This window comes from Aythya fuligula, chromosome 26 (assembly GCF_009819795.1).
Source record: "Aythya fuligula isolate bAytFul2 chromosome 26, bAytFul2.pri, whole genome shotgun sequence".
NCBI classification, from domain to species: Eukaryota; Metazoa; Chordata; class Aves; order Anseriformes; family Anatidae; genus Aythya; species Aythya fuligula.
The window spans coordinates 2,125,866-2,149,020 of NC_045584.1; the positions used below are offsets into that span (position 1 = coordinate 2,125,866).

At 39.9% G+C, this 23,155-nt stretch overlaps 2 protein-coding genes across 7 annotated transcripts in view; one reads left to right on the forward strand and one right to left on the reverse strand.

Annotated features, from left to right (window-relative positions):
• Positions 1-14,036, reverse strand: part of MYO9B (myosin IXB) — a 45,455-nt gene extending 31,419 nt beyond the window's left edge. For all 6 annotated transcript variants that reach the window (XM_032203530.1, XM_032203528.1, XM_032203529.1 and 3 more), the window contains exons 1-3: positions 14,020-14,036; positions 7,605-7,714; positions 3,387-4,280 (exon numbers count right to left, since the gene is read on the reverse strand). In XM_032203530.1, coding sequence (XP_032059421.1) covers positions 3,387-4,223 — 837 coding nt within the window. In that variant the 5' untranslated portion in view covers positions 4,224-4,280; positions 7,605-7,714; positions 14,020-14,036. The remainder of the gene's footprint in view (positions 1-3,386; positions 4,281-7,604; positions 7,715-14,019) is intronic.
• Positions 14,037-14,665: 629 nt separating this feature from the next.
• Positions 14,666-21,100, forward strand: HAUS8 (HAUS augmin like complex subunit 8). Its single transcript, XM_032203615.1, has 10 exons — positions 14,666-14,850; positions 14,933-14,988; positions 15,284-15,380; positions 16,080-16,193; positions 16,655-16,737; positions 17,369-17,440; positions 17,930-18,088; positions 19,118-19,259; positions 19,354-19,495; positions 20,222-21,100. Exons 1-10 carry the CDS (start codon positions 14,781-14,783, stop codon positions 20,340-20,342), a joined length of 1,056 nt encoding a protein of 351 aa, XP_032059506.1. The 5' UTR covers positions 14,666-14,780; the 3' UTR covers positions 20,343-21,100.
• Positions 21,101-23,155: the final 2,055 nt, after the last annotated feature.

Consider the following 23,155-nt stretch of genomic DNA (forward strand, 5'->3'; position numbering starts at 1 on the left):
CTTGCTTGAGACTCTATAAACTAAACAATGGTTTGATTCACTATTCCCAATTTGACCCAAATAATAGTTCCCAAATGTAAATTCCTTCCTAGGACTTCAACCGTAAGCTAACTGAATGTAACAGTTCTGGAAGGCACAACTCCAAGTCAAGGAGCTATACTTTAGTCTCTAAATTTAGGGGAGGATGAAAAAGGAGTATCTAGCTTTACTTTCCTGCCAGTTTTTAAGAACCCACTCTTCAGTAAGGATGATCTACGTCAGCCTGGAGAAACAAACAAAAAAAAAAAAGAGAACAATTCTTGTATAGCTAAGGCAACTGTGTCTTAGGAACTGTTTTTACAAGGTAAGCTGCTGAAAAGCAGCACAGAACAAGACACGTGGCTTCAGGCTGTGCTGAAGCATCCGTGTCCCACGGAAGCAAGCAGATTTACAATATTCTTTTTTGTCTAGAAAGCTGCAAGCAGCACCAGACATAACCAGAACTAGTGCAAGCTCCCACTGCTTGTTCGATCCTCATTAGGAAGTGTTTTAACAGGTCATACTTTGGTGCCAAGGCTGAGCAAGAAGCATCTGAGGATCAGAGGCTAATCCACGACCAGCCCTCCTTTCACTAGGGCACGTAACGGCAATCCTGCTAGTACCACATTTAATTTTTGACCTATCTTGTCTTGGTTTCCTGTATTTAATCTCTCAGATGTTTGAGAAGTAATATCATTCAACTTTCAAGGTCGCATCTCCTTTCATGGTACACCTCTAACTGCATTCTTCAAAATCTAGAGGTTGTGAGTAAGGGGCTAGAATATTTGCCGTAGTTTAAATTAACTACGGCTTTGGACAGAGGCTGGTGAGCCACTAAAGAAGAGGGATTTGGTAAGGAACATTTCCAAGATCCTTGTGTACATGATAAAATTATAAATCGACCCTTACAGTAACCTAACATTGCTCACCTCTTCTACACTAGGAAGTTTGGCTTTAACTCCTTGAACTTTGACAAAAGGTCAACCTATAAAACAGACTTTTTTTTTTTTTTTTTTTTTTTTTAAACTTAGGTGTCAGGAAAATTAGAGGTGACTGAAAAGAGGAAGCCCTGACCCAAAATGCAGCCTAATTTTACATCATTAAAGTTACGGAGACAGATTTCAGTCAAGAGGACAATTCATCTGTGGATACCCTTTCTTGAGGACTCAAAATAAAACATTCTCAGATATTTCAGGCACACTACAAAATTGTTCAGGCAAAAAATCCCCTGAAACACCCATTTAAGAAAAAAATTCCCTTGTACCACTTCAGTTCCGTTAAGTAAAAACCCAAATGAGTCACGTACTTGGATTTAAAAGTGACCAGCTGAACATAAAGAGTTTTTCAGCAGTTTAGCTTCCACAAAGCAAAATAAGCTTTGGTGCATTCTTCCTTGACATCGAGATTAGACTTATTTTTTTCTTGAATTGCTCTTACTAAATGGAATTGCACAAGAACAACCATAATTGGGAAAACTGGAAGCTTCACTGCCCAGCAAGTCTGCTCTGCAGCATCCAAATGAGGACAGTTTGATTTTACATCTCTATGACCTAAACCTATTACAGCTTTTTGATGCACGCTGCAGTTATGTCAACCAAGAAATAGATTAAAACAGCCCCAAACAGAGTTCTACCACGATTACAGGCATCCCAGTGACTTTTTTTGCCTGGACAAGTCTTACCTTCACATCTATAGGTTTCAGAAATGCTTCTTTCTCCTTAATTTCAAGTTAACGAGCAATACTTTTAATACAAAAACGTATATTCAATTCTGAAAGGTGCTTTAAGATTCAGATGTTCCTACATTTCTGGCATTTTGACCCTTCACTTTTTGCAATATTTGGCAGGACACATTTATGGTGAATCGATTTATAACTAACAAACACCCTCAAAGATGTAGAATGAGAACTTTGAGAATTTCAGAGAAGGGCCTGACATTTTAGACAACACGTACTCCAACAGCAATGTTAGAATCCGTCTGGCAAATTTGAAGCTAACCATTCAATCGGTCATCATATTTCTAGCGAAATTTTCTTGTGAAATGCATGACAACGTGCTCAGTGGGTGGCTGAAGAAGCCACAGTACTTCTGACAACCAATCTTACCATAGAAAGTCACAAACATCTTTGCATGGAAATTCCCAACATATGCTACGTTTACCTGAGTCTCTGGCAAAGTTGTTAGCTTTAATTTTGAACCTAGGGCTACATGTGCTTCTCATTCGACAGACAAAATGCCACACAAAATTTCACCTCTGCCTGCTCTGAGACAGCTGCACCACGTCCTCCATACCAGGGTCTGAAATGGTTAATTGTATCAAAGGCAGACGGATCAGCTGATCGAACAGTGCTTTCCACAGTGACCCCTTCCTGTTTTCTATTTAGAACTGCAAACTTGAACTCCAGAAGCCAGCAAACCTCAAACAATCTTACTTCTGCTTTCAAGCAGCAGAAAGCAGGGCAAAAAAGAACTTGGACATATTCCTCATTCTTTACCAAAAAGCTCTCAAACCGTATTTATAAACGTAACGTTTTAGAAGTAACTCCATTGCATTTTCATGTTTTTATCCAAAAGTTTGAAAAAATCCTTTTAAGAAACCATTGTTACATCTGAAAATATTTAAACCTGAAAAATATACTAGCTGTGTTCAACCTCCTCACTGTTCAAGATTTTGTTGATGGTAACCGTAACATTTCAGACTTTTCAGAGCTTTCAGAGTTTTTTTCTTTCAAAAAAGAGAAGAAAAGGTGGAGGCTAAAGCCTACAAGATCAGATTAAGTTTGTCCTACCATTACCTCATGCAAGAGGGTTGTTGTACCCCCTTCTCACGTTTAGTTTTGGTTTCTGTTGGAAATGATGTAGTAATTAAAAGCCAAACGTGACTCTCACTTTCTCCACAACTAACGATGTTACTCTTTTCAAAGCAAACTTTTGTAGAAAGGAAATAACTCCCCCAAAAAGCAGCTTCATAAAACGCTGCAGGACATGCTTACACACACAGACACAATCACACTAAGTGGTGGAAAAACCTTTCTATGAAACGTTTACTTCCAACTTGAGCAGTTTGATTCAACTGCCACCAAAACTAAGATGGAAGACACAAATAACCTCTGTCCCAAAACGTTACTGTTTACTGGTGGAAAGTTAAGTCAAATATCCACGAACAGCAACAGGAAGTCAACTGCACTGCTGGACGAATTAAGGAAAATCAATTGGAAGCAGTCTAGCAACACAGACAAACATCAGTGTGACCCAGAGATATTTAAAGCCTAAGCCAAGTAGGTGACTCTCAAAAGTAGCATTCAACAGCCGCCATTTGACGGTTTCAAGAAACAGTTTTGACAGAAGGCAGTTTTAGCATAAATTTACCTCCAGAACTGGTCCAGCTCCTAGAATAGTTCTCTCCACACCACTTGCGTACCCTTTCTGGCTCAGTGCTGTGAGGCAGTGAATTAAGAAGTTTGTACTTTGAGTTTTTCCAGAGCCACTTTCACCTGATATAACTATGCACTGATTAATGTGTTTTTTAAGCATTGTGTGATAAGCCACATCAGCAATGGCAAAGATATGAGGCTCCAGCTTCCCAAGCTGATGGTTCTCATACAGCTTGACATATTTAGGATTATAAATGGGCAAGAACTTGAAGGGGTTAATTGCAATCAAAATACTTCCTGCGTAAGTATAAATTTTGTGTTTTAGAAAGCGGCACTTGAGATTTTCTAGGAGTGTTTTCTCTGTTAAGTTGGGAATATTGCACAAGTCATCAAAGTCCTCCTGATGCCATGGAAGGAAACCTCTTTCAACCAATCGTCGAGCATCTGTCTCCTTGGAAAGCAGTTGCATCTGGGCATATTTGATGGTCCCATCAGTGTTCCTTTCTTGCAAAAGAAAGTAGTACCCATCCTTTTGAGGATGCTCATCCTGAGCACGGCGAGGCCAAAGTAAAACTCTATGAACAGGGGAATCATTTATATCAAGTACCCATTCTTCACCACCGGATTCTTTCACCTCCACAAGCACGTAATGTTTTGAGACATCCAAGTTTAAGATATTAATCACATCCTTGATGACATCTGAAGACGTGGTGTCCTTGGTTGCTGTCACTTTGCAGCATGGAGCACTTTCTGCCGAGAGTTGGGGGTAAATATGAAGATTATAGGCTGCTTTTGCGGGGCAAACTGCACTGTCAGCATCTGTTAAACTCATTCTGCCCCAAAATGGGCTTCAGTCTTCCACCCTTGCTCAAGATGCAGTGCCCATAGTCTAAAAAAAAATTAAACAAAAAAGAAAAATAAGTCAGGTGTTACAAAACGTGCACAAGACATACTAAGGCATACTATTATTTTCCGGAAGATGAAAATAAGTTATTAACTAGACAAATTATTAACTAAAGAACCCTATTTGTGAACATTAGGGCTTATTTCAGTCTGTTTAGCCTGTTCCATGGAATGGATAACCATAACAATATCTATCCTCTTTGCACTTTTGCTTCTATTCCCGTACCACCCTCTCCTCCCAATTACAGCAGCACAAGCATATTTATTTTTTATGGCCACAAGGCAAACTGAACTGGGATAAATGTCTACATTAAAACTTCCTTGTCTCCACAGGTTAGTTTTAACCTAGATGATTTTCCTGATGACCTGGTTCTCTGCATGGCTACACAAACATTTATTCATCCTCCCACACAAACTCTCCCTTAAAGCTGTGCGAGCAACCTGAGGTAGAAAGAGTTTGATCGTTTCTTAAATCAGAAGTGCCACAAAATACAGCAGAAGGAACAGTGTATAGGTGCAGAAGGAAGACAGTTCTAACAGTGCTCACATGTTTTTTCTTCTTTCCCTGACCTCTTTTCATGAAAGCTCCAAGACAGGTACGATATTTACAGCACTCAGCTTTAGGAAGCTGTGCCTACAACTGAGCAATGCAAACACTGCTCTGATCTCCTTCTAACTCTGCACACCATGGTGATTTCTTGAGCATGAATAATTTACCCAGAAAAGAGACTGCTAATTTCACTTGAGTCAACCACATCCTTGGTACAGAAAGGTTCGATCTTCCCTTTTATCTCTTATTTTAGGTGACACAGTAAAATTAGTCCTATTGCAACTACATTTCAGTTCAGCTAACAAGATCCCAAACAACCCAGCTAATTCACAAGCCTTTATACCTAATCACATCAACCTTATCCTCACTAGATTTTGGGAAGCTCATTCATGAGACTCCAAAAATCATCTATTTCTTTTGCTTTTACTTCCTGTCAGCCCTCCCGGAGGCCAGCAACCTAACTTCAACCTAACAGCTGCCTCAAGGAAGTCAACCTCCTCCTTACCGCCAAACCTAAAAGCCTCTAGACTAACAATCTGAACCTTTGCTGTTGGGTGAATATGCTCTCAACTGCAGCTGGGTACACCTGGATTACCAGGGCTAAGTTTGATTACATTGATAAATTAACAAACTGTTATACTGAAATAATGTATATAATAGAAGGATAAAGAAGGATTCACTTTTTTTTTTGTTTAAACAATCCATAAAACTTCATACCCAGAACACCATTTAAATTTTAGTCTCAAGAACAAAAGCATTCTAAATATATAGCTACATACTGAATATTAAAAAAAAAAAAAAAAAGTAAGAAAGTGGCAAAGAAATGCTATTGGCCAATGAAGTTGCTTTTTGCCACTAAAGAACTGAACAGGAACTTGCATAAGGCCACACAGAGCAATCATTTCAAATTAAAATCAGCAGAGCTGGAAACATTTAGCTGCCACTTCCACTGCAAGTAATGAATCACTTCAGAGAAACATATGACATAGCTCTGCCTCATGAACAGCCTCAGAGTAGAGAACGGTGCTTGAAGGGAGTTCTGAACAGTAAGCTTTCAGAAGACACTGTTGTGCAAGCTAGGTCATTCTTAGCGGCTACTCATCAAAAGGCAGGCTGAGCAAGCCAGACACAGAAAGACAAACCACAACACATCTCTGCTCGAGCTATATGATCCCTCAGAGAATGGTTTCCCGCCCTGTTAAATTCCTCATTCATTAAGGAGGCTTACTGCAAGAACTTGGTGATACACAAGGACCGACCAGTGAGCTCTAAGTTCCCTCTCCATTTTCTGTGATCATCACTGACCAGTGGATTGGAAGTCTGAAGTATCTTTGAAAGAATTCCACAAGTATAAAGCTTTCTTAACCTACAGAAACTCAAACACTAACATACAGTAGAACCCTACAGTAGACTGCTGCTGCTCATAGGGAAGATGAATCTGGAGCACTGACAGAAAAAAAAAAAAAAAAAAAAAAAAAAAAAGAACAGCAGTGACCATTTTCCTTTCAAGCTGGCTGGCTAGTTCAAGGGAAACAGTCTTGTGCAGACTTCCTTTTTTTTTTTTTTCTTTCCCCCCAACAACTAGTTTCAGACACACAGTCTGCTGCGACAGAGGAAGTCCCCTCAGAGAGCCTTTTGACCAGCACAACACCCTAAGAAGCGTGGCACCAACTTTTTGCCCACACAGAAAAGCTGAACCTAGGTGCTAACCTCTGACTGCACTGATAGACATTTCCGAAGCTCACCTCATGTCAGCTACCAAGATACATCTGGTACATTGCTCGAGACTTCCACATCACACTTTCTAAAAAGGAAACCAGAACACAAATGGCCTCTCTTTACTACTGAAAAACACAGGCCAGGATATTTACAGCAAGTAACAACGTGATAGATGACAGTCTCTGCTCAAGTGTGTCTGACAGAAAAACTGAAAAGAGAAAGACTCACTCATCCTAAAGAACAGATTTATGGCAAAGCAACACGCAGGCATCAACCTTAACATCTTAATGCTACACACAGATTTTTTAATTACACGGTCAAGCAACATCAAGCAACTTGATGGAAGTTAAAGCATGCAAGCGAGTTCTGCTTCCCCAACCATCAGCCTAGAAGAACAATTTGGAAGATAAGCTACAGTAGAAAGAATTTGCTGAAACATGATTTCAATGTACGGTCATATCAGCAGTAAACAGAAAGACAATCAGTATAACACTGCCTCTTTTTAACCAGATATGAAATCCAGGCAGTGCTAGCTTGCTTTTGGCAGCATTGAGCTTTGAGACTGCTCTTTCACCCAACAATAACTTAGAACAGATACGGTCTTTTGAATCATTTATTACTGATGATGAAGCTTTAAGGAAAAAAAAAAATTCTGGAAGTCACTTAAGGAAGAGCAGCACCCAACTACTATTACATGCATGTCCTTTTAATTGATTGTCTTTTTGTTATGTACAGCTTATATGTCAAAAAAAATGCACCAAATGTGTTCCAGGAAAAAAAAAAAAAAAACAACACTTTTAAATACTTCTATCCAAGAATCAGAATATCTAAAAACACAGGTTTGAGGAAAAACTGCTGCTTCCCAATTAACGTGTGATTTTTCTTAGGCTATCAAACTTGTTTGATAATAACACTGCTCGAAGAGACAGACTTTGGTACACCTCTGACCTCATCCTAAGCAGTATTTTGAATAATAAATTAGATCATAAAAGTAAAGGATCATACACAGATAATAAGAAGAACAGATGGTAACTTGGCTACCTGATGAGTCCCAGTATTCAATTATGGATGGATTATCATCAAGCAAATGGAGGATTAGATTCTAGTGAAGTTGGATTCCTGGCGTCAAAGTAAATATTTTCATCATGATTCTAAAAGGAAGAAAAAAGAGTTACTGATAAGGAATGCATCAGACAGAGATTGAGAAGGCAATAAGTAATCAAAAAGCTAATTCAATGATACAGCTCTGCAGGATAGGAGCAAGTGAACAAATTCCAGCTGAGTTCACAGGTAAACAACTTCAGATTTACTTAAGAAGCAAGCCACGCCAGAGGGATGGAATGGGAGCTATCCTGAAAAGCAGTAACTGAAGCAGGCTTGGAAAGCGTAGTGGGTAATCATTTAAACATGAGATTCCTACGTAACACCACAAGCATAACAGTTATTGTAAATCCAAGATGCACATCAAATGAATATTTAGTCAGGTGGCCATTCTACCTTTGTACTCCGAAGGTACACGACCAATACCACACCTAGAATATACCCCAAATTCAAGTAAGAAGCTGACAATAACAACAGCTACGTTAGAAAGTACCTCCTTATAGCAAAATACTCTAGAAGCTTTGTCTGTAAGAAACACACACTGCAGACTGATAGTAGTTTAAGTCCTTGCATGGGGAACTGAAGTTTGATAACGCTCACCAGTCTGGAGGACAAAACTATAACAAAAGCCTGTGGCTGGAATTCAAAGCTAGACAAAGTCAGCGAAACATAAGACAAATGTCACCAGAAGGCTACCCTCTGCTGCAGAAACTTAACTGGCAGTAACAATGAGGCCTGCTGAAGGTCTTTTTTAGAAAGTCAGCCAGTCCCCAGTTTCAGATGTGCTGTACAGGTGCTACAGTTAACTAGGCACCACCCTCATTTACGTTGAGCAGTCTGAACAATCACTCCTGATTTTATGATCTATAATTATCTAGAACTCTGTTTAAGCAATCTGAATACTTATCGCTTCTATGAAATTTGGCCCATCAAGAAAGCACAAGCCCGAATTCAGGTGCAGAGAATACTGGAAGAAAAAGGAGAAATGCAAGAGTATAAGGTAATAATGAAACCATAATGGTCAGCATGCAAAACAGCAAGCTCAGGAAAACAGCAGCCTAACCACTGTTGAGTTCTTTTTGTAGGAGATGGAAATTTCTGCAAAGTTACCTCAATTTCTTTCACTACTCCTCCTTATAAGAGGCTCCTTATAAAATATAGGAAAAAAACAAAGCTGTGTTAGAGAATTTAATAAGTGGGAGGCAGAAGCTGGCATTAGGTGAACATCAACTAATTTTAGACTTCACATTCAGGCTCCTTCCTGTTTTCCTTAAAATGTTTTACTTTGTACAAGCCTCTAGTAGTGCAAGTATGCCTCTTCATAGCAATTAAAGTTGACTAAGTACAGCTGTCAGCATCTGCAAAACAATAAAGCGTTATTTTTCACCATACAGGTGCAAACACAGGGGAAGAATTAGGCAAGCTGGGCAAGAGAAAAAAGTCAAAACAGAAGTTAGAAACACAAAGTTTGATTCTAATCTTTTATTCAAACCATTGCACTGTATTACTTCTGTGGGTGTGAGTGGGGCAACAGCTGCAAGGGATTAGCATATTAAAAGATATAGAGATACATGATTTGCACCCTTCCAACAGCGGTTTTGTTATGCCAGTGTAACACATGCAATTTAACAGTACTTATTTTGAGCAAGATGAAAGAGAAAAGGGAAACCTTGAATACTGCGAGACAAATTTAAACACAAGGTACTGGTTAGAGGCTGCCCTTACTCAGCTATCCTAGCAGGGTAATTCCAATAGGTCTACAAAAATGGAAACAAGTCTACACAACCTAAAATCTCTTTCCAAGATCCACTACCCCATCTTTGCAAACCTACAAATGGTGTATTTGTCAATAGTACTAACATAAAGCATCTATAAGACAACAGTCTAAAGCTACATTTGTTTTTAGATTGCCTATTAATTATTACTTTCACTTGCTTATAAAACAAACAAAGCCACACACAAAACCACTGGGTTTACCAAACAACAATCCAACTGAAAGTAGGCTGCAGCGTTTAAGTATGTTGTTGTAGGATTGGCTACATTTGCTACTTAAATCACCAAATAGGGCAACATTTCAAGTTACTACTTCAATACTTTACGAAAGAAACATACTAAGCTACATGATTTATCATTAATCTGTAATGTTATTCCTCCCCGCCACCTCAACAACATTACCAGGAATAGAGAACAGTCAAATTCTCCACAGAAATTTTTATGGTATTTTCTAAACGTCTTCAAGTCTCCATCAAACTAATGAATTTTCATAATATGCATTAAAGCCAACATTGCCTATTTAGTAATGTTGTAAAATTCTAGAAAAGAACTTTTCCCCAATCAGCGCAGGGTATCCGTTTAGTTTAAATAAGGCCATAATTTGAAGCCACATGTTTAGTCAATGAATCATAGTGAGGCTAAAAAGGGAAAGCTACCATTACGGCAAAATTGTTGAGGATCAACTTTGTAATATTCCAGTTCTTCACATTTTCATGTACGTTTCCAGTGCTGCATTCCTCAATCCGCAAGATCTGAGCTCCTCACATCGTTCATCAAGTATTTTTCAACACAGAAGTAGAAAGGTATCACATGTACTTCTAATATTCTTGCGTACCAGATTTGTCAACTGCTGTCCCAAAAAGAGCCCCCTCCCTCCAATCAAACTGAAAACGTTTAGCAATTGTGAAAATATTCAGCTATTACTTTTCCTTAGATTCCAAAGCAAGGAACTTTCAACAAGATAAAGGGCTACAGCGACACCCTAGGATTTCAAGGACCAAGTGTGCTTTATAGGTAAGGCAAAGGCCTCAGCCCTTGCCTCACTTCACATCATGAGGACACACAGTTGCTATTAGCTGAGTTGTTTTTTTTTTCCCCCAAATATACCAGACATTTGTAGATTAACCTGAAAATTGCTTTGTACTCTAGTACCATTTCAATGTTGTTTTTTTTTCCTGTTGAACTTAACAACTCTTGACCCTTGGTTTTCTTTAAGTAAAAGCTCTTGTTTTCTACTCCAAAAGGAATAGTTCTGAATGGAGCATACTAATTTACAGCATATTTGTTACTACTTTTTGCAATCAACCCTGCCAGAGATGTTCATGTATGCAACAGACTGCCTAACAAAGGAGAAGCTGGCCTGCAGTGCAAGTAATGCAATGTAATACAGGAAAAAGTCAAAGAAATTACCTCCATTGCAAGCAGTTCCTTCTCAGTTTCCTTCTCTCTCCTCCCTCTGGCCCTTGAGACCTGATCCCAATCTATGCCCTCAGCTCATCTAAGATGCAGGCCAGACTTCCTCTGAATGGCTCAGACGCACAATTTAACCTCAAGACAAGGCTATCTTATCAGGCTCACAGTGACTTTAAAGGCCTATAGCATGTTATTAACTTACACTGAGTGCGGTGTCATAGCTACAGATGTGCTCTTGAGTATGATTCAGAGGAAATGAAAATGTGGCCTTGTTGAGAAAAGAAGGACTGGAGGCAAAGCAACCGAGGGTGCTAGCAGCAAAGAATGAAAGTCAAAAGAAACTCTGAGACTATTCTCACAACCTTTCATAGTTGTTCTTCATTTCATCCTTACCGGTGTTACAGACATCAACAAAGCAAAAATCTTACTGGCCTAATGCTGCAACTGCGCTGATAAGAAATTATCATCAGAAACTTTAGGCTGAACATTTGTGTGAATTGAGGGGAAAAAAGAACTGATTCAGCAGCAGCAGAACCTATGTGTGTCAAACAGTTTTAAAAACACTTGTTTGTGTTAAATACTGTTGGTATTTTAAGGAAGAAGTTTTGCTAGGATGTGCATTAAGTTGCATTTGGTGACACGCTATCAGATACAACCTGAATTCTGAAATAAAGGCACTGCTAACCCTTTCAGCATACAAATGATCTATTAAACTAGCCAGCTATTAGAAAAATAAATCCTTATAAGCATCTCTGGATTGACTTCTCGATATTGGCTTTGGACAGTTTTCTCCTTAAAAAAAAAAAAATACACAAATGCTTTTTTTTTAAATAAAAAAAATTAATCATAACACACAAACCCTGAAGTGCTACTCACTGATTAAAGTTTTTAAAAAGAATTGTGATAGTGTATGTTTTTAAATGGCACCATGCACAGGTCTACCTGAAAAATATGCATCATATTTAACCACGTTAGAGAGTGTTGTTTCAATAAAATGTAAACACGATTGACAAAAAAAAGTCCAAAAGTCAGAGGGAAAAGACAGGCAGAGTAAGCACATCTTGTTTCTTAGAACTGTAAGTTAATAAACACCTTCAGCCTTCAAATTCACAAAAAAAGTACCAAACCACGGACTTTTTGTTGAATCATTTTTTCACTATTTTCCTTGACTGGTAAGATAGCTAACAGCGTTACATCTTTCAGGAATTTTGCTTCTGTAAATTCCCAAGATAAAAGAATCCTGTCTCATGGCTGCCTCACCTCCCCCCGTGTCCATCTAGCTAAGGAAAGACCATATCTAGCCAAAGTAATACTGAGCTATATGCATATGAGTCAAAGAGTTATTCACACACAGAATTATTCAAGAAGTCTAACGTTTGAATCATCGTTTGTCAGAAAATTCAGTCTGTACAAAGCATTACTTACTAAATGAACCTCACTTAAATTTTTCATCAGTTGTGTTTACTCTTCCTGAATTATTCAGTCCTACAAACGTTTTAGGTTCCACAGAAAAACACAGACCTATGAGTCCTCCCACTCTGATTAGACTATCCTTTTGCAGACAGCTGCCCTGTCACTGCACAGCCTACAATGTTCAACTAATAAAAAATTAAAAAACACTTCTTGAGGCAAAAGTTCAAGCACAGTGACAAAAAAGGCAAAAAAGCCCACACATATTTCGCAGTTCTACAAAAACAGTTCCATCACGTTACTGCAGTAACTCTCGAGTCTGATGGTAATGAGTTAAGGCTTCTAATGAGGGAAACGGCCTTAGAAGCAGCAGCCTGAGAAGTAGGGGTGTTACCAGACTTTAAATGTAGGGCAGGCAAAGAATCTAATTGTTCCTGGAACTATGAGACAAAACTGACCAAAACTAACTCATCAGAAAAAAAGTTACAGTGAATCTTTAAGTGAAGATATATTTATCTGCATTAAAAGTCACCCATACCTCTTTTCCTACATTAAATAAATCTGTTCCTGACGAGATTCAGAGCTAAAGACACCAAAGATTTACTAAAACTTGACGGGCGTGACACCAACGTACTGAGCTGGAACGCAGGGTTACCTCACGCTGCTACTTTAGGGCAAGTCCTTCAGTCATGTATTCCAGCTAACAAACCTGAAATCAGAGATCTTCTAATTACGCATAACAAAGTCTTATTTGCAAAGAGCTAGGTAGACACACCGATACCAACCCACCTCTAGGAGCAACGTGGGAGGATACTGATGACATCTTTGAAAGGCTAATTACATCTGCCAGGAGCCTGAGATCATCTCCAGCCACTCATTTCCAGAAGGCAAAAATCAAGCAAAGCCGAGCTCATTTGGATACAAAGAACTTGTCACTTCCCACAAATAAAACTTGCAAACAAAGCTGGGTGATAATTCTGCCAGACTACTTACAGAGTAATAGAAAAGTTTTTAAACAGTTTCAGGAAGTCCCTTCGCATCAGGATCACACAGACCTGCATCAGGCAGGGTCGAAATAGCCACGAAGGAGGACAATAACAGCACTACATTTAGCACAGTAGGAGTGCCACATGTAGTCTGCGATCATGCAACAAAAGAGATGTCCCCAGCTTGCAACAGTTTGACTTTCCAGGCATTGCAAAACCAACCTTACCGAGAGGACCTAGCACAACCCAGACACAAGCACCAGTTAGGCAACACGGCCGGCGTGATAAAGCACAGCCTCAACACAGCAGCAGCCTTGGTATCATCAAGAGCAGCTCCAAACCAAAACGCAACAAGAACCCTGAGAGTTTGAAGGCCACTTTCCAGAAATGCTGAGGTAGGAAAGCTTTCAGGCTGCTCTTAGAGAGCGTCAGAGACACCAGAAGAGGCAGCGAAGCCGGCACACTGGGGATGGAGGCCAGCAGCATGCCTGGAGGCAGGGAGGTGTCCCCACTGTCCACTAGGAGCCTGAGGCGAGCTCCCGGGCCTCAGGCACGTCCAACTCCCCGGCACACCAGGCGCAAAGCGACCCCCGGCAGCACCCTGCCCCTACCCGCCGCTCGCCCCCACCCCAGAAACCCCCCTCAGGGGCAGCTCCCGGCCCCTCAGCCGCCCCCTCAGGCACAGAATTCAGTCAGCGGGCGGAGCAGGGAGAGAAAAAGATGGAAAAAGAGCGGGCACCCGGGGCGCGGGGCCCGCGCTCCGCCGCCTTTACCTCAGCCGCCGGCGAAGCGCCGCCGCCGCCCGCCGCAGGCCCCGCTGAGGCGCCGCTTCCGGGTGGAGGGGGGGGGAACGGGGGGAGCAGGGCGGCGCCCATTCAGCACCGCGCCCGCACTGCGCGTGCTCCATCGTCCCCCCCCCCGCCTCAGCCGGGCGGTGTGAGGGGAACGGGGAGGGAAAGGAGGGGGGATGTGGGCGACTCGCCCCTCTCAGGGATCCCAATGCGGCTCGGGAGAGGGCATTCGCCGGCTGCTTTCTGAGCCTGTGGTGGCTGGGCTCCTGTCAGTAATCCCCCTCCTGTGAGGGCTCCCGCCTCGGGGTCGCCGCCCGCCTTATGAGGGACAGCCCCGGTGTGGGCTTGTTGAGCTCCAGCAGCTCAATATGTGAGGCATTGCCTCACCCCACAGTTAACCGGGGATGTGTTTACCGCGCTGAGGGCTTTCTCGGTCCCTCGCGGTGACCTCGCAGACTCCCTGTGGTGCTGAGGGGAGCGCAGCACCCCATGTAGTCGCAGCCTGGGTGGGAGGCATCCCCCCCAACTCCAAAAAAAAGCCCTGGGGGTGGCCGCTGTGGAGGTGCAGGGTCTGCCCCGCTCCTCCGAGCCGCCGGGGGGTGCCCGGCTCCGCTGCGGCTTGGGGGCGGTGCTGGGCGGGAGTTGCAACGGGCTGAGGGGAAGGAGCTGAGGGGGGCGGCAGAGATTGGGCGCCTTTCTCCTCACGCGGAGCCAGCTGCCGACCCCTGCCGTGTTCGTGAGGGATGTCCTCGCAGGAGAGCGTCTCCGGGACGCCGGTGGAGGACGGGGAAAGGTCCGAGAAGAAGCAGAAAGGTAGCTGGGGGTGAGGGGGGAAGCGCGGCCCCGGCTGAGGCGCGGTGGCGGGCCCGGCGGTGACCGCTCTTTGCTCCTTCAGGAGGAAGAATCGTGAAGTCCCGCTACCTGCAGTACGAAAAGAAAGACCCCAAGAAGGTACTCGGGCACGAAATTGCGGGCTCGGCAAAGGGTAGAAACGGTCCGAGGAGCCGCTCGGACTTGTAGAAGAGGGACCTAAGCAAAAGACTACTGTCGTGACGAGGGAGGTGTTATGCATCACAAAACTGATGCGGATTGGGATGGGAGTTTGGGGTGTATTCAGCTGACTTGCCAAGAACCTGGTCACCCTAGGATAGTAGCTGTTTATTGTCAGCATTCGACTAGGATGTAAGAGATACTGCTGATTGTGCTTACTACCTGTGTTCACTCATACCTGTGTTTTGATTGATAGGATACCACAGCAACTTCCTTTTCAAAGTCGATTTCTAAAGCACCTTCTGCAGTTAAACCAAAATCGGTTCCTCCTCAGAAAAGTAAAGCTTCTGCTGGTAGGTGTTATTAGAAGAATTTAAAAGTGTTTTTTTTCTTTTCTGAAACTGTTTTTCCACCACGTGCAACTTCTAAAAACTCTAAAAACACCTAAAGGAGTGGATTTATATTCTGTTACGGCTAATTATTTGTATATGAAAGGTATTAATATATAAGAATTTTATGTGAGATTAAGGGGTGTAAACTGAAGTTCATTATATTAAACTATTGTCTGGATATTCTCACAGAATATTAATCTGAAGTTGTGTAATTGGATTGTCTCAAATAAGCATGTCTCTTGTCTTTTCTGCAAGACTTTGAATTATTCTTTTGTCCTCACCGTTGTCCTGCTTCTTGTATTTATTGTCTTAATAAGCCCAGTATAAATGACCACAAATTCACGTCAGCAAAATGATCCATTTTTATTTCTTCAACAAGAGTTTCAAAAAAAAATCTCTTGTGAGATCTTGATTTGAAAATCTTGACGAAATAATGTGATTCTATTTTCACACCTGGGTGGTATAGTTCAACTGTGGAATGTTTAGGAGGATAAGATTCTGAATTACTTCATTTCTAGGTAATTTAGGGGGTATACAAGTGATGTATAAAAAGAAAATGTGTACAAGGTTGCCCCCTATATTAGTAAAAGCACACACAACTGTGAACTTGTGCATAATCTATTCTATTTCTTTTAGTTTGATAACAGCTTCTTTCTACAGGTGTTGTTTCTGGCTCACTAAATCAAAGTAGCTTTGAGAAAAGTGATTTGCAGTCCACATTATTAGATGGAGATAAAGTTACTAGACCAGACCTTGATCTTTCAGCTATTAATGGTAAGCTTTCACTTGTGTTCAATTTGTTATTTTATTATTTTTAATATATATGTTATAACTTGATTATAAGTAACCCTTATTTCTACTATATTCATGCAAGGTTGTTGTTAAATAAGGTAAATACTATTTTTATGTGTCTTTAAAAAAACATATTAAGGCCTTCAGGGTTTAAGCTAACCTCTTGATTTTCAGTATCTTTTTGGTGTGCTGTTTTAAGTTTAGGATCAAATATTAAAGAACAAAGTACCCTCAAGTATTTGTAACTGATAGTGTTAGATTACCAGCCATTGTGAGAATTGTACCTCATCTGTCGGTAACTGTCACTTTCAGCTGAGTGCTTGTGATCCATGTCTTCTAGTTAGTGTAATCAAAGCTGGAAATAGAGCACAGAATCTGATGGTATGTTGACTTACCTTACGTACATTGGTAGAAAAGAGTAATAATTTTCTCATGTTATACAGATAAAACTGCCTTTACCAGGACTCCTGGTTCAAAATCTTCTTGCAAAAAAGATACGGGGACATGTGGAGAAAACCAGGAATCGGTAAGTCTCACTGCTTTCGTTTGTTAAGTATCTTTATTCTGAAATGTGTGAAATGAAGATTTTCTGTTTCTCTAAACTTGGTAAAACTGTGAAGGTTTCTGGGATAATCTAAAGCCTTATGGCAGAAGTCAGGTTTGTTGTGCTGCTAGAAACATTTGTCTTGTCTCAAAATTTTACTTCAGTTTTACTTCAGTTCCTTGTGGTAAAGAATTTGCCCTAACTGCAGTATCTCTTCAGCTTGATTCTTTTTGTGTTCTTGTGTATGCTTTGAAGTTATTTCATATTATCTTTAAGTATTTTCTATCATGTTTTCTCAGAAAACTAACCTTGATTCAACCTAATTTAGATAACTTATTCAACATAGTACTGAAACTTCAAGTTTTATACCTGTGTTTCAAACATCTGCTGAAAACAGTATAAAGAGTGGTGGAACAAAGAACAAATAGGCATATTTAGTTAACATGCATTGTTTTTTGTTTTCTTAGAAAAAATATAAAGCTTAATCTAGGTGACAGTAGATGATAATACCAATTGTGGCCACAAACCGGACTTTCAGTAATTTGTTTACACACTGAAAATATAACCGTTTAAATATCAAAATTGATCTAGAATGTTCTTTTATTTTTTAAAGGAACGTGATCCTGATGTTCTGAGTGAAATGCTGGCGTCTCAGACACTGATTTTAACTTACCTAAGTGTGAAGGTGAGTCAGTCGAGTATTTAGTGTTTCAAATTGAAAAGAAATTAAACAACTCTGGTGTTAAGTTCTTCTATGCATTCAGATTCCTAAAAGTTATATTCATGATCTTACCATGTTTATGGTTGTAAAACTATATGACTTTCTTTGAAAACTCTCTTAAAGTGGGCTTCGTACCACTTTATTAAGCTGGTGCTGTTTCTTCATGAAGTAAGGATACGCAGAAGTTTCAGAAAAAAAAACAGGAGTAAGTGTGTTTTGTGTTTGGGGTTGTAGCAGTAACTTTGTTCTTTGCTCATTTGATGTTGTATATGTATATCTTCCCCCAAAAAATACCGGTGGAGAAGATGGTTGGAGAGCTTTAACTATAACATGCTGAGCTTATTGCACAATATCTACAATTCCTTAATTGAGACTTTTTGACCTGGATATGAGGCTTACATTTGTTGTTTCAGAATATGTCAATTACTTATGAATATTTTTTGGATGTAATAGGCTGAAAACGATGTTGCTGAGCTTGAGAAAAAAGCAGAAGAAAACTTGTTAATGTTGTGTGAAGAAAAGGAGAGAGAACAGGAGAAACTCTATGAGTTGAAGCGTGAGGTTCTGCTCAGAGAGAGAGAGCAGAGACTTGAAGAGGCGTTAGACAAACAGGTAGGCTTTATTACAGTTCATTCTTCTCCTGTGTTTAAACAGTCCATCTTAATAAGTGGTCCTTTCTCAAGAGAAGATTTCTATGCTCCTGTGGCCTGCTGTGGTACAATTTTATGCATCTCAAATATCTACTTCCTGTTGTGGCATGTTGTGCTCTCTAATGATCTAAACAAATGCCTTTGTCACTTTTTTGGTTGTCCCTTGTGGATAGGCAGGAAGGAGAAGTTAGAGAGCTATTAGGCAAGGAGCAGCAACAGTGCACAGGTTGCCACAGCAGCTTACGTCTCCTGTGCATCGACTGTAAACATCTTAAAATTATGTTAACATCCTGCAAGTTATGCAATTACAGTTATGACTAGAGCCAAGATGCTAACCATTAAATGAGTAGTGAACATCTTCTATCCTTTATCTGTCATATTTTTATAAGTTAGACAGCAATAGTTGTGCCCCAGTTGGAAGAAGGCAAGTTTTTAGTGTTTTTTTGACAGTAAATGAACTTAGAAGCTAAAGCCACCACACTTTCTCAGCATTTTCCTAGTTTTGTTGGGTCAAATAGAAAGAGTAACATGTTTTGAGTAATTGACTTTCAAAACTGAACTTTTATGCTTGCTTAAAGAAAATGCATTGCAAAAATTAAGACTTGTCTCTTGTGAATGCATTGTAAGCTGCAGTCAAAGAATCAAATGCAAAGCACCTTGCCTGCTATGTTGCTAGTACTTCTTGCCGCAGTAACAAGGAAACTATTATTGACCTAGGCAAGGTAGGTAATAGAGGAAAAACCTGTTAAACAGTGGGACAGGAATATCACACCACAGACTTTCTGAATTCTTCTGTCAATGTCAGAGTAGCATTTGTGTGTGGTTGTTTGTTTTTTTTTCTTTTATATACATATAATTCTGCAAATTGTTTTTCTGTATTGACCCAGACTAAATCACATTCTATATAGAGAAAAGCCAGGTCATACGTTCTGACTGTACTAGCAAAGTGGCTGCTTTGTGAAGAAGTGTTGGTTGTTTGTGTGCTTTTCAGATGGAAGTACTTTCTCCTCTTGTTTCTGTTTTGGAACGCTTTAAAGAGCAATACAAAAGCTTTGCAGCTTCCCTGGATGCTACTAGGCATGAATTACCCATGAGCAATATTCACATAGAGGGAGATAAGCCAACGTACTTAGGTATGAAAATTTCATTTATTTTATCAAGTACACTTTCACGAACTTTTTTCTTTATATGTTAAATGAGATGTTTTCTAAATCTCTTAAATTGTAGATGAAGTGCAAAAGCAGTTAACCATCACACAGGAACTTCTGGCAGAAGTTATGCCAAGCTACTCGGAAGAAAGTGCAATAGCATGCACTGTACTGAAAGACATTAAAGAGGTGTCTCAAGAACTGGATAAAGAGCTTCAAAGGTACTTACAACAATCAGGTGAAAAGACTCTGTCTAAATATTCAGAGAAAAATCTATTTATCTTACCCCTGAATCCAGAATGGATATTAGAGGGTTAATTAAGTTTGTAGAAGACATCTCTATTTCTGTCCTTATGCTACTTACAAAATAAAGTCTAATGTGCTGTTCTCTGGCAATTTTACTGAGAATTCCAGTGAGCAAGTGCAAATGTGCAGGAGAGTGGAGAACTACAGGAGGCAAAGCGAACTGGAAGCACTGTGTCTGAATAACTGTACAAATATAACTGTTCTTGTTTTTCCTTCTTTCCCTATTAAAGTGTGCACTTTCCCTCTCTATTTGACATCATTATTGGGGAGGTACAAGGAGAGCAAAATTATTTTTCTCCCAAGTATTGTCAACAAATACAAAGTAGTATCACTGAGCACAAGGAAGTGATAAAACATGGTAAATTTTCTTTCCTTCCTTCATTTCCCTGGAAGAGAATATAACTGAACTCTTTGAAGAGTGATATACCGTGAAGCCACTCATCTCCCTCTCCTGCAAATTTCTATTCCTCTTCTCCAAATTTTAGCCTTTGAGGAGAAAATTCCTATTTTACTTTTTTTTTTTTCTTCCAGTGGCTATGCGGTAGGAGAATGATGTATCTGTGTGCATAGTCTTTGTGGTTAATTAAGTAAAAGTTGTTATCCTCCAGAGAAACTCATTTACCCTGCTTTATTTGTTCCAGGAGCTTCGCCCAAGTGCAGAACCTGTCATATGAAGTTAGTAAAGAAATTTCACTGCATAATCAAAGTATATGTGAAGACAATTATGGACTAGATGTTGTGAAACACTGGTACTTCAACTAAGTTTGTGTATTTTATTTTTTACTAATGGGTGGGTGCTAAATCAGTGTCATTAGACTTGTTATCTTTTTTGCTTCTTTGTTTCACAACCTTGACTTACATATGAACATACAACTTGTCCAGTTCTTCAGTTATACCAGAATATGAAAGCAGCAGCATGGATGACTAAACTAACATAAGAATGGTGTTTTGTCCTGCATGCTGCCCTATAAGGAGACGTCTTTTTTAAACATGCGCTTCTGTGGTGCCTTTCTCGTCACTTGCTGCCTTGACAATATTGAAAGGTACATAATAAGAAATCATATTATTGGAAAATATGATCTACGTGTTCTTACTTTATTGCACCTGTTTTCAAGTGCGTTGCTTTACATCTCTTCCCAAGGTAGTGTTCCTTAGAGGGCAATGTATCAGAACAGAAATGTGGAACTGTGTATGTCGTACTGTGTGTTGATTTAGTCAGGAGGACCTGTAGGAATGTACAGCATTGTACATCATTGGTGACTCAGTGAACAGCTTCTGGAGGAACTCTTAATTGTCCCTTGTTTCTGGATTTGCCAAGAGGAAAAGCTGTGTGGATAATGAGGCTGATGAATGGAGGAGGAGCCTGGTCACTTGTAACAAGTGGAAAGTTTTGGTAAATTGTTGCCTAATTGTTATGGAAACAAGTTACTAAAACATACGCTTTTGTATTAACTTGAAACTTTCTTTTTAAGTACTTGATATGTTTACAATAAAGATTGTTTTCTACTGCTGTGTTAAGAGCCTTCATGTTTGAAAATCTTCATTAATCTCCTAAATAAGCTTTTGTTTCCATCTGGGTTTACATGGGGCTAATACTACACAACGTATCCAGTGATGGGCTTATGGGCACTAACCAGTCCCAGTGGCAAGCTGCATCCTACTGGTACCTAAAATTCTGAGGCCAGTAGATTCTGAATGTGGAGAGAAACCTTTAATCTAAATATTGAGTAAGTGCCTGGATGAGACAAGCTGTAAACATTATGAACATACGTGCCAGATGTGGAAGTTCTTTAACATACTCTTCGTTTTAGAAGTGGAATGTGTTTCTCTATGAAAGACATGCCGTACCCTGTATTTTTATCTGTGTATCCTTTTTCTGTTATGTTTTGCTTTGTATTGTCAGTATAATGGTACATTTCTGGTTTAAGCTGTGTCTGTAAAGCTTTTTTGCCTGCTGAAGAAACACCTGGAGCGTTCTCCTTATGCAACCTGAAGTAAGTGCTTTTAAATGCTATAAATGATTCAGGCTTGCTTCCTGCTATTAGTTAGCAAGGGTTTAAGTAAGTTCCATCTCCCCTTACCTTAATTCACTCCTATTTTTTACTATAGTAACTGGATCGGTAGATGTACAGTACATTGAAATAGAAGTCCATAGGTGACAAGCTATTAAGACTTCCTTGTATATAGGGTCCGTATCATTGTTTCATAGCAGCTTATCCATGAGAGGGCGATCAGTTGTTTTAAGGTGTTATCTATTATTTCTTCTTCCTCAGCTACTGTACACAGCTTGATTGTATTCCTGCTCAGGAACATAAGCTGCACTTACAAACTTGGCCGCTGGATGGAGAAATTTGCTAAGCAGTCAAGTCATGGGTTAGCGGTAAATTAGCAGTCTCGTTTTGGTGGATGGAGATGTCAGTAGAAAGGGTCCCATGCGATGAAACAACTGGTCAAACGGTTTTTCCTAGGTCTGGATAATTGCTAGAATGTGTTTCCGTATGCCTTTAACCTGTTCATAAGTGTGCCATGCTAAGACTTAAAAGGTAAGAGGGCTCTTAAATTGGAGTTGGTAGAGATGAAATAATCAAGTTTACAGTGTCTTCAGAAATTTTGTCTCTGCACAGACACAAAGCAGAATGTCTCTCCTTGGATTTCTTGATGGTAGACCTCGTTGTTCATCTCAAAAAAATAATAATTTTAGGAAATACTTTTTAAATCGAACCCATCATCTTTAGTTAAGTGACTTACTACCACTGAAATGCAGTTGTATGTGGTGCACCAAAATATTACTTAAGCAACAGACAGCACAATATTTGTTTTTTAAGAAGTGCTTTTATTTCAGGGACATCAATTTCCATCTAAAGAATAAATGTGTGTGGTCTGATATTAACGTTCCCTTTCACTTAGCTGTTTGAATTTGGGGTGAAAGAAAACAGTTTCAGCTTCCTTCTGGACTTTATGATCAATTTTTAAGCTATTTAAAATTATTATATCTACATTGATATTGTAAAGTGAAATCGAATGCTCTTAGTTCTCACCCTTGAAAGAAGGTGGAGGAGGAAGGTACTTGCTGTGGTTGCAATTAAAAAGCTCTAAAGCTTTCAGGAAAGTAGCTCATCCTTGTTGCATCCTTGCTGCAGGTGGCAGTCATTGTCTATACAACAAGCCTAAGGCAAAGTGGAAATCTTGGAGCTAAAGGCCAACTGCTTGTACAACACAATAAAGTGCTTGGGGATGTGTACACATTGTTTCAGGGGAATCAGAGGCATTGATGTGAGCATCCTGGCTGTTCTTTTGCCTAAATGGAACACGTGTAATTATTTGTACAAATAAGTGTTAGGTAAAGCAGCTCATCTTTAGGACAGGGTTTATATTTTGAACTCACTTAATTCCGTCTTGATTTAACTGGATACTCTAATTGGTTCTGTTTTGTCTCCTTGAAGGAAAAAGAAGTGTTTCAGGCTGACTCCTCCACCTTGAGGTAGCTGCAGACATTAGATGCTGTCATATTCAGCACAGTACAAAAAGGAAAAAAAAAAACAAGCCTACAGGCTCACTGGAGCAGGAACTAAACA

Coding starts and splice junctions, on each gene's coding strand:
- HAUS8 (XM_032203615.1), top strand. CDS start 14,781: ATGTCCTCGCAGGAGAGCGTCTCCGGGACGCCGGTGGAGGACGGGGAA. Junction 14,851..14,932: donor GTCCGAGAAGAAGCAGAAAG/GTAGCTGGGGGT, acceptor TTGCTCCTTCAG/GAGGAAGAATCGTGAAGTCC. Junction 16,194..16,654: donor TGATCTTTCAGCTATTAATG/GTAAGCTTTCAC, acceptor CATGTTATACAG/ATAAAACTGCCTTTACCAGG.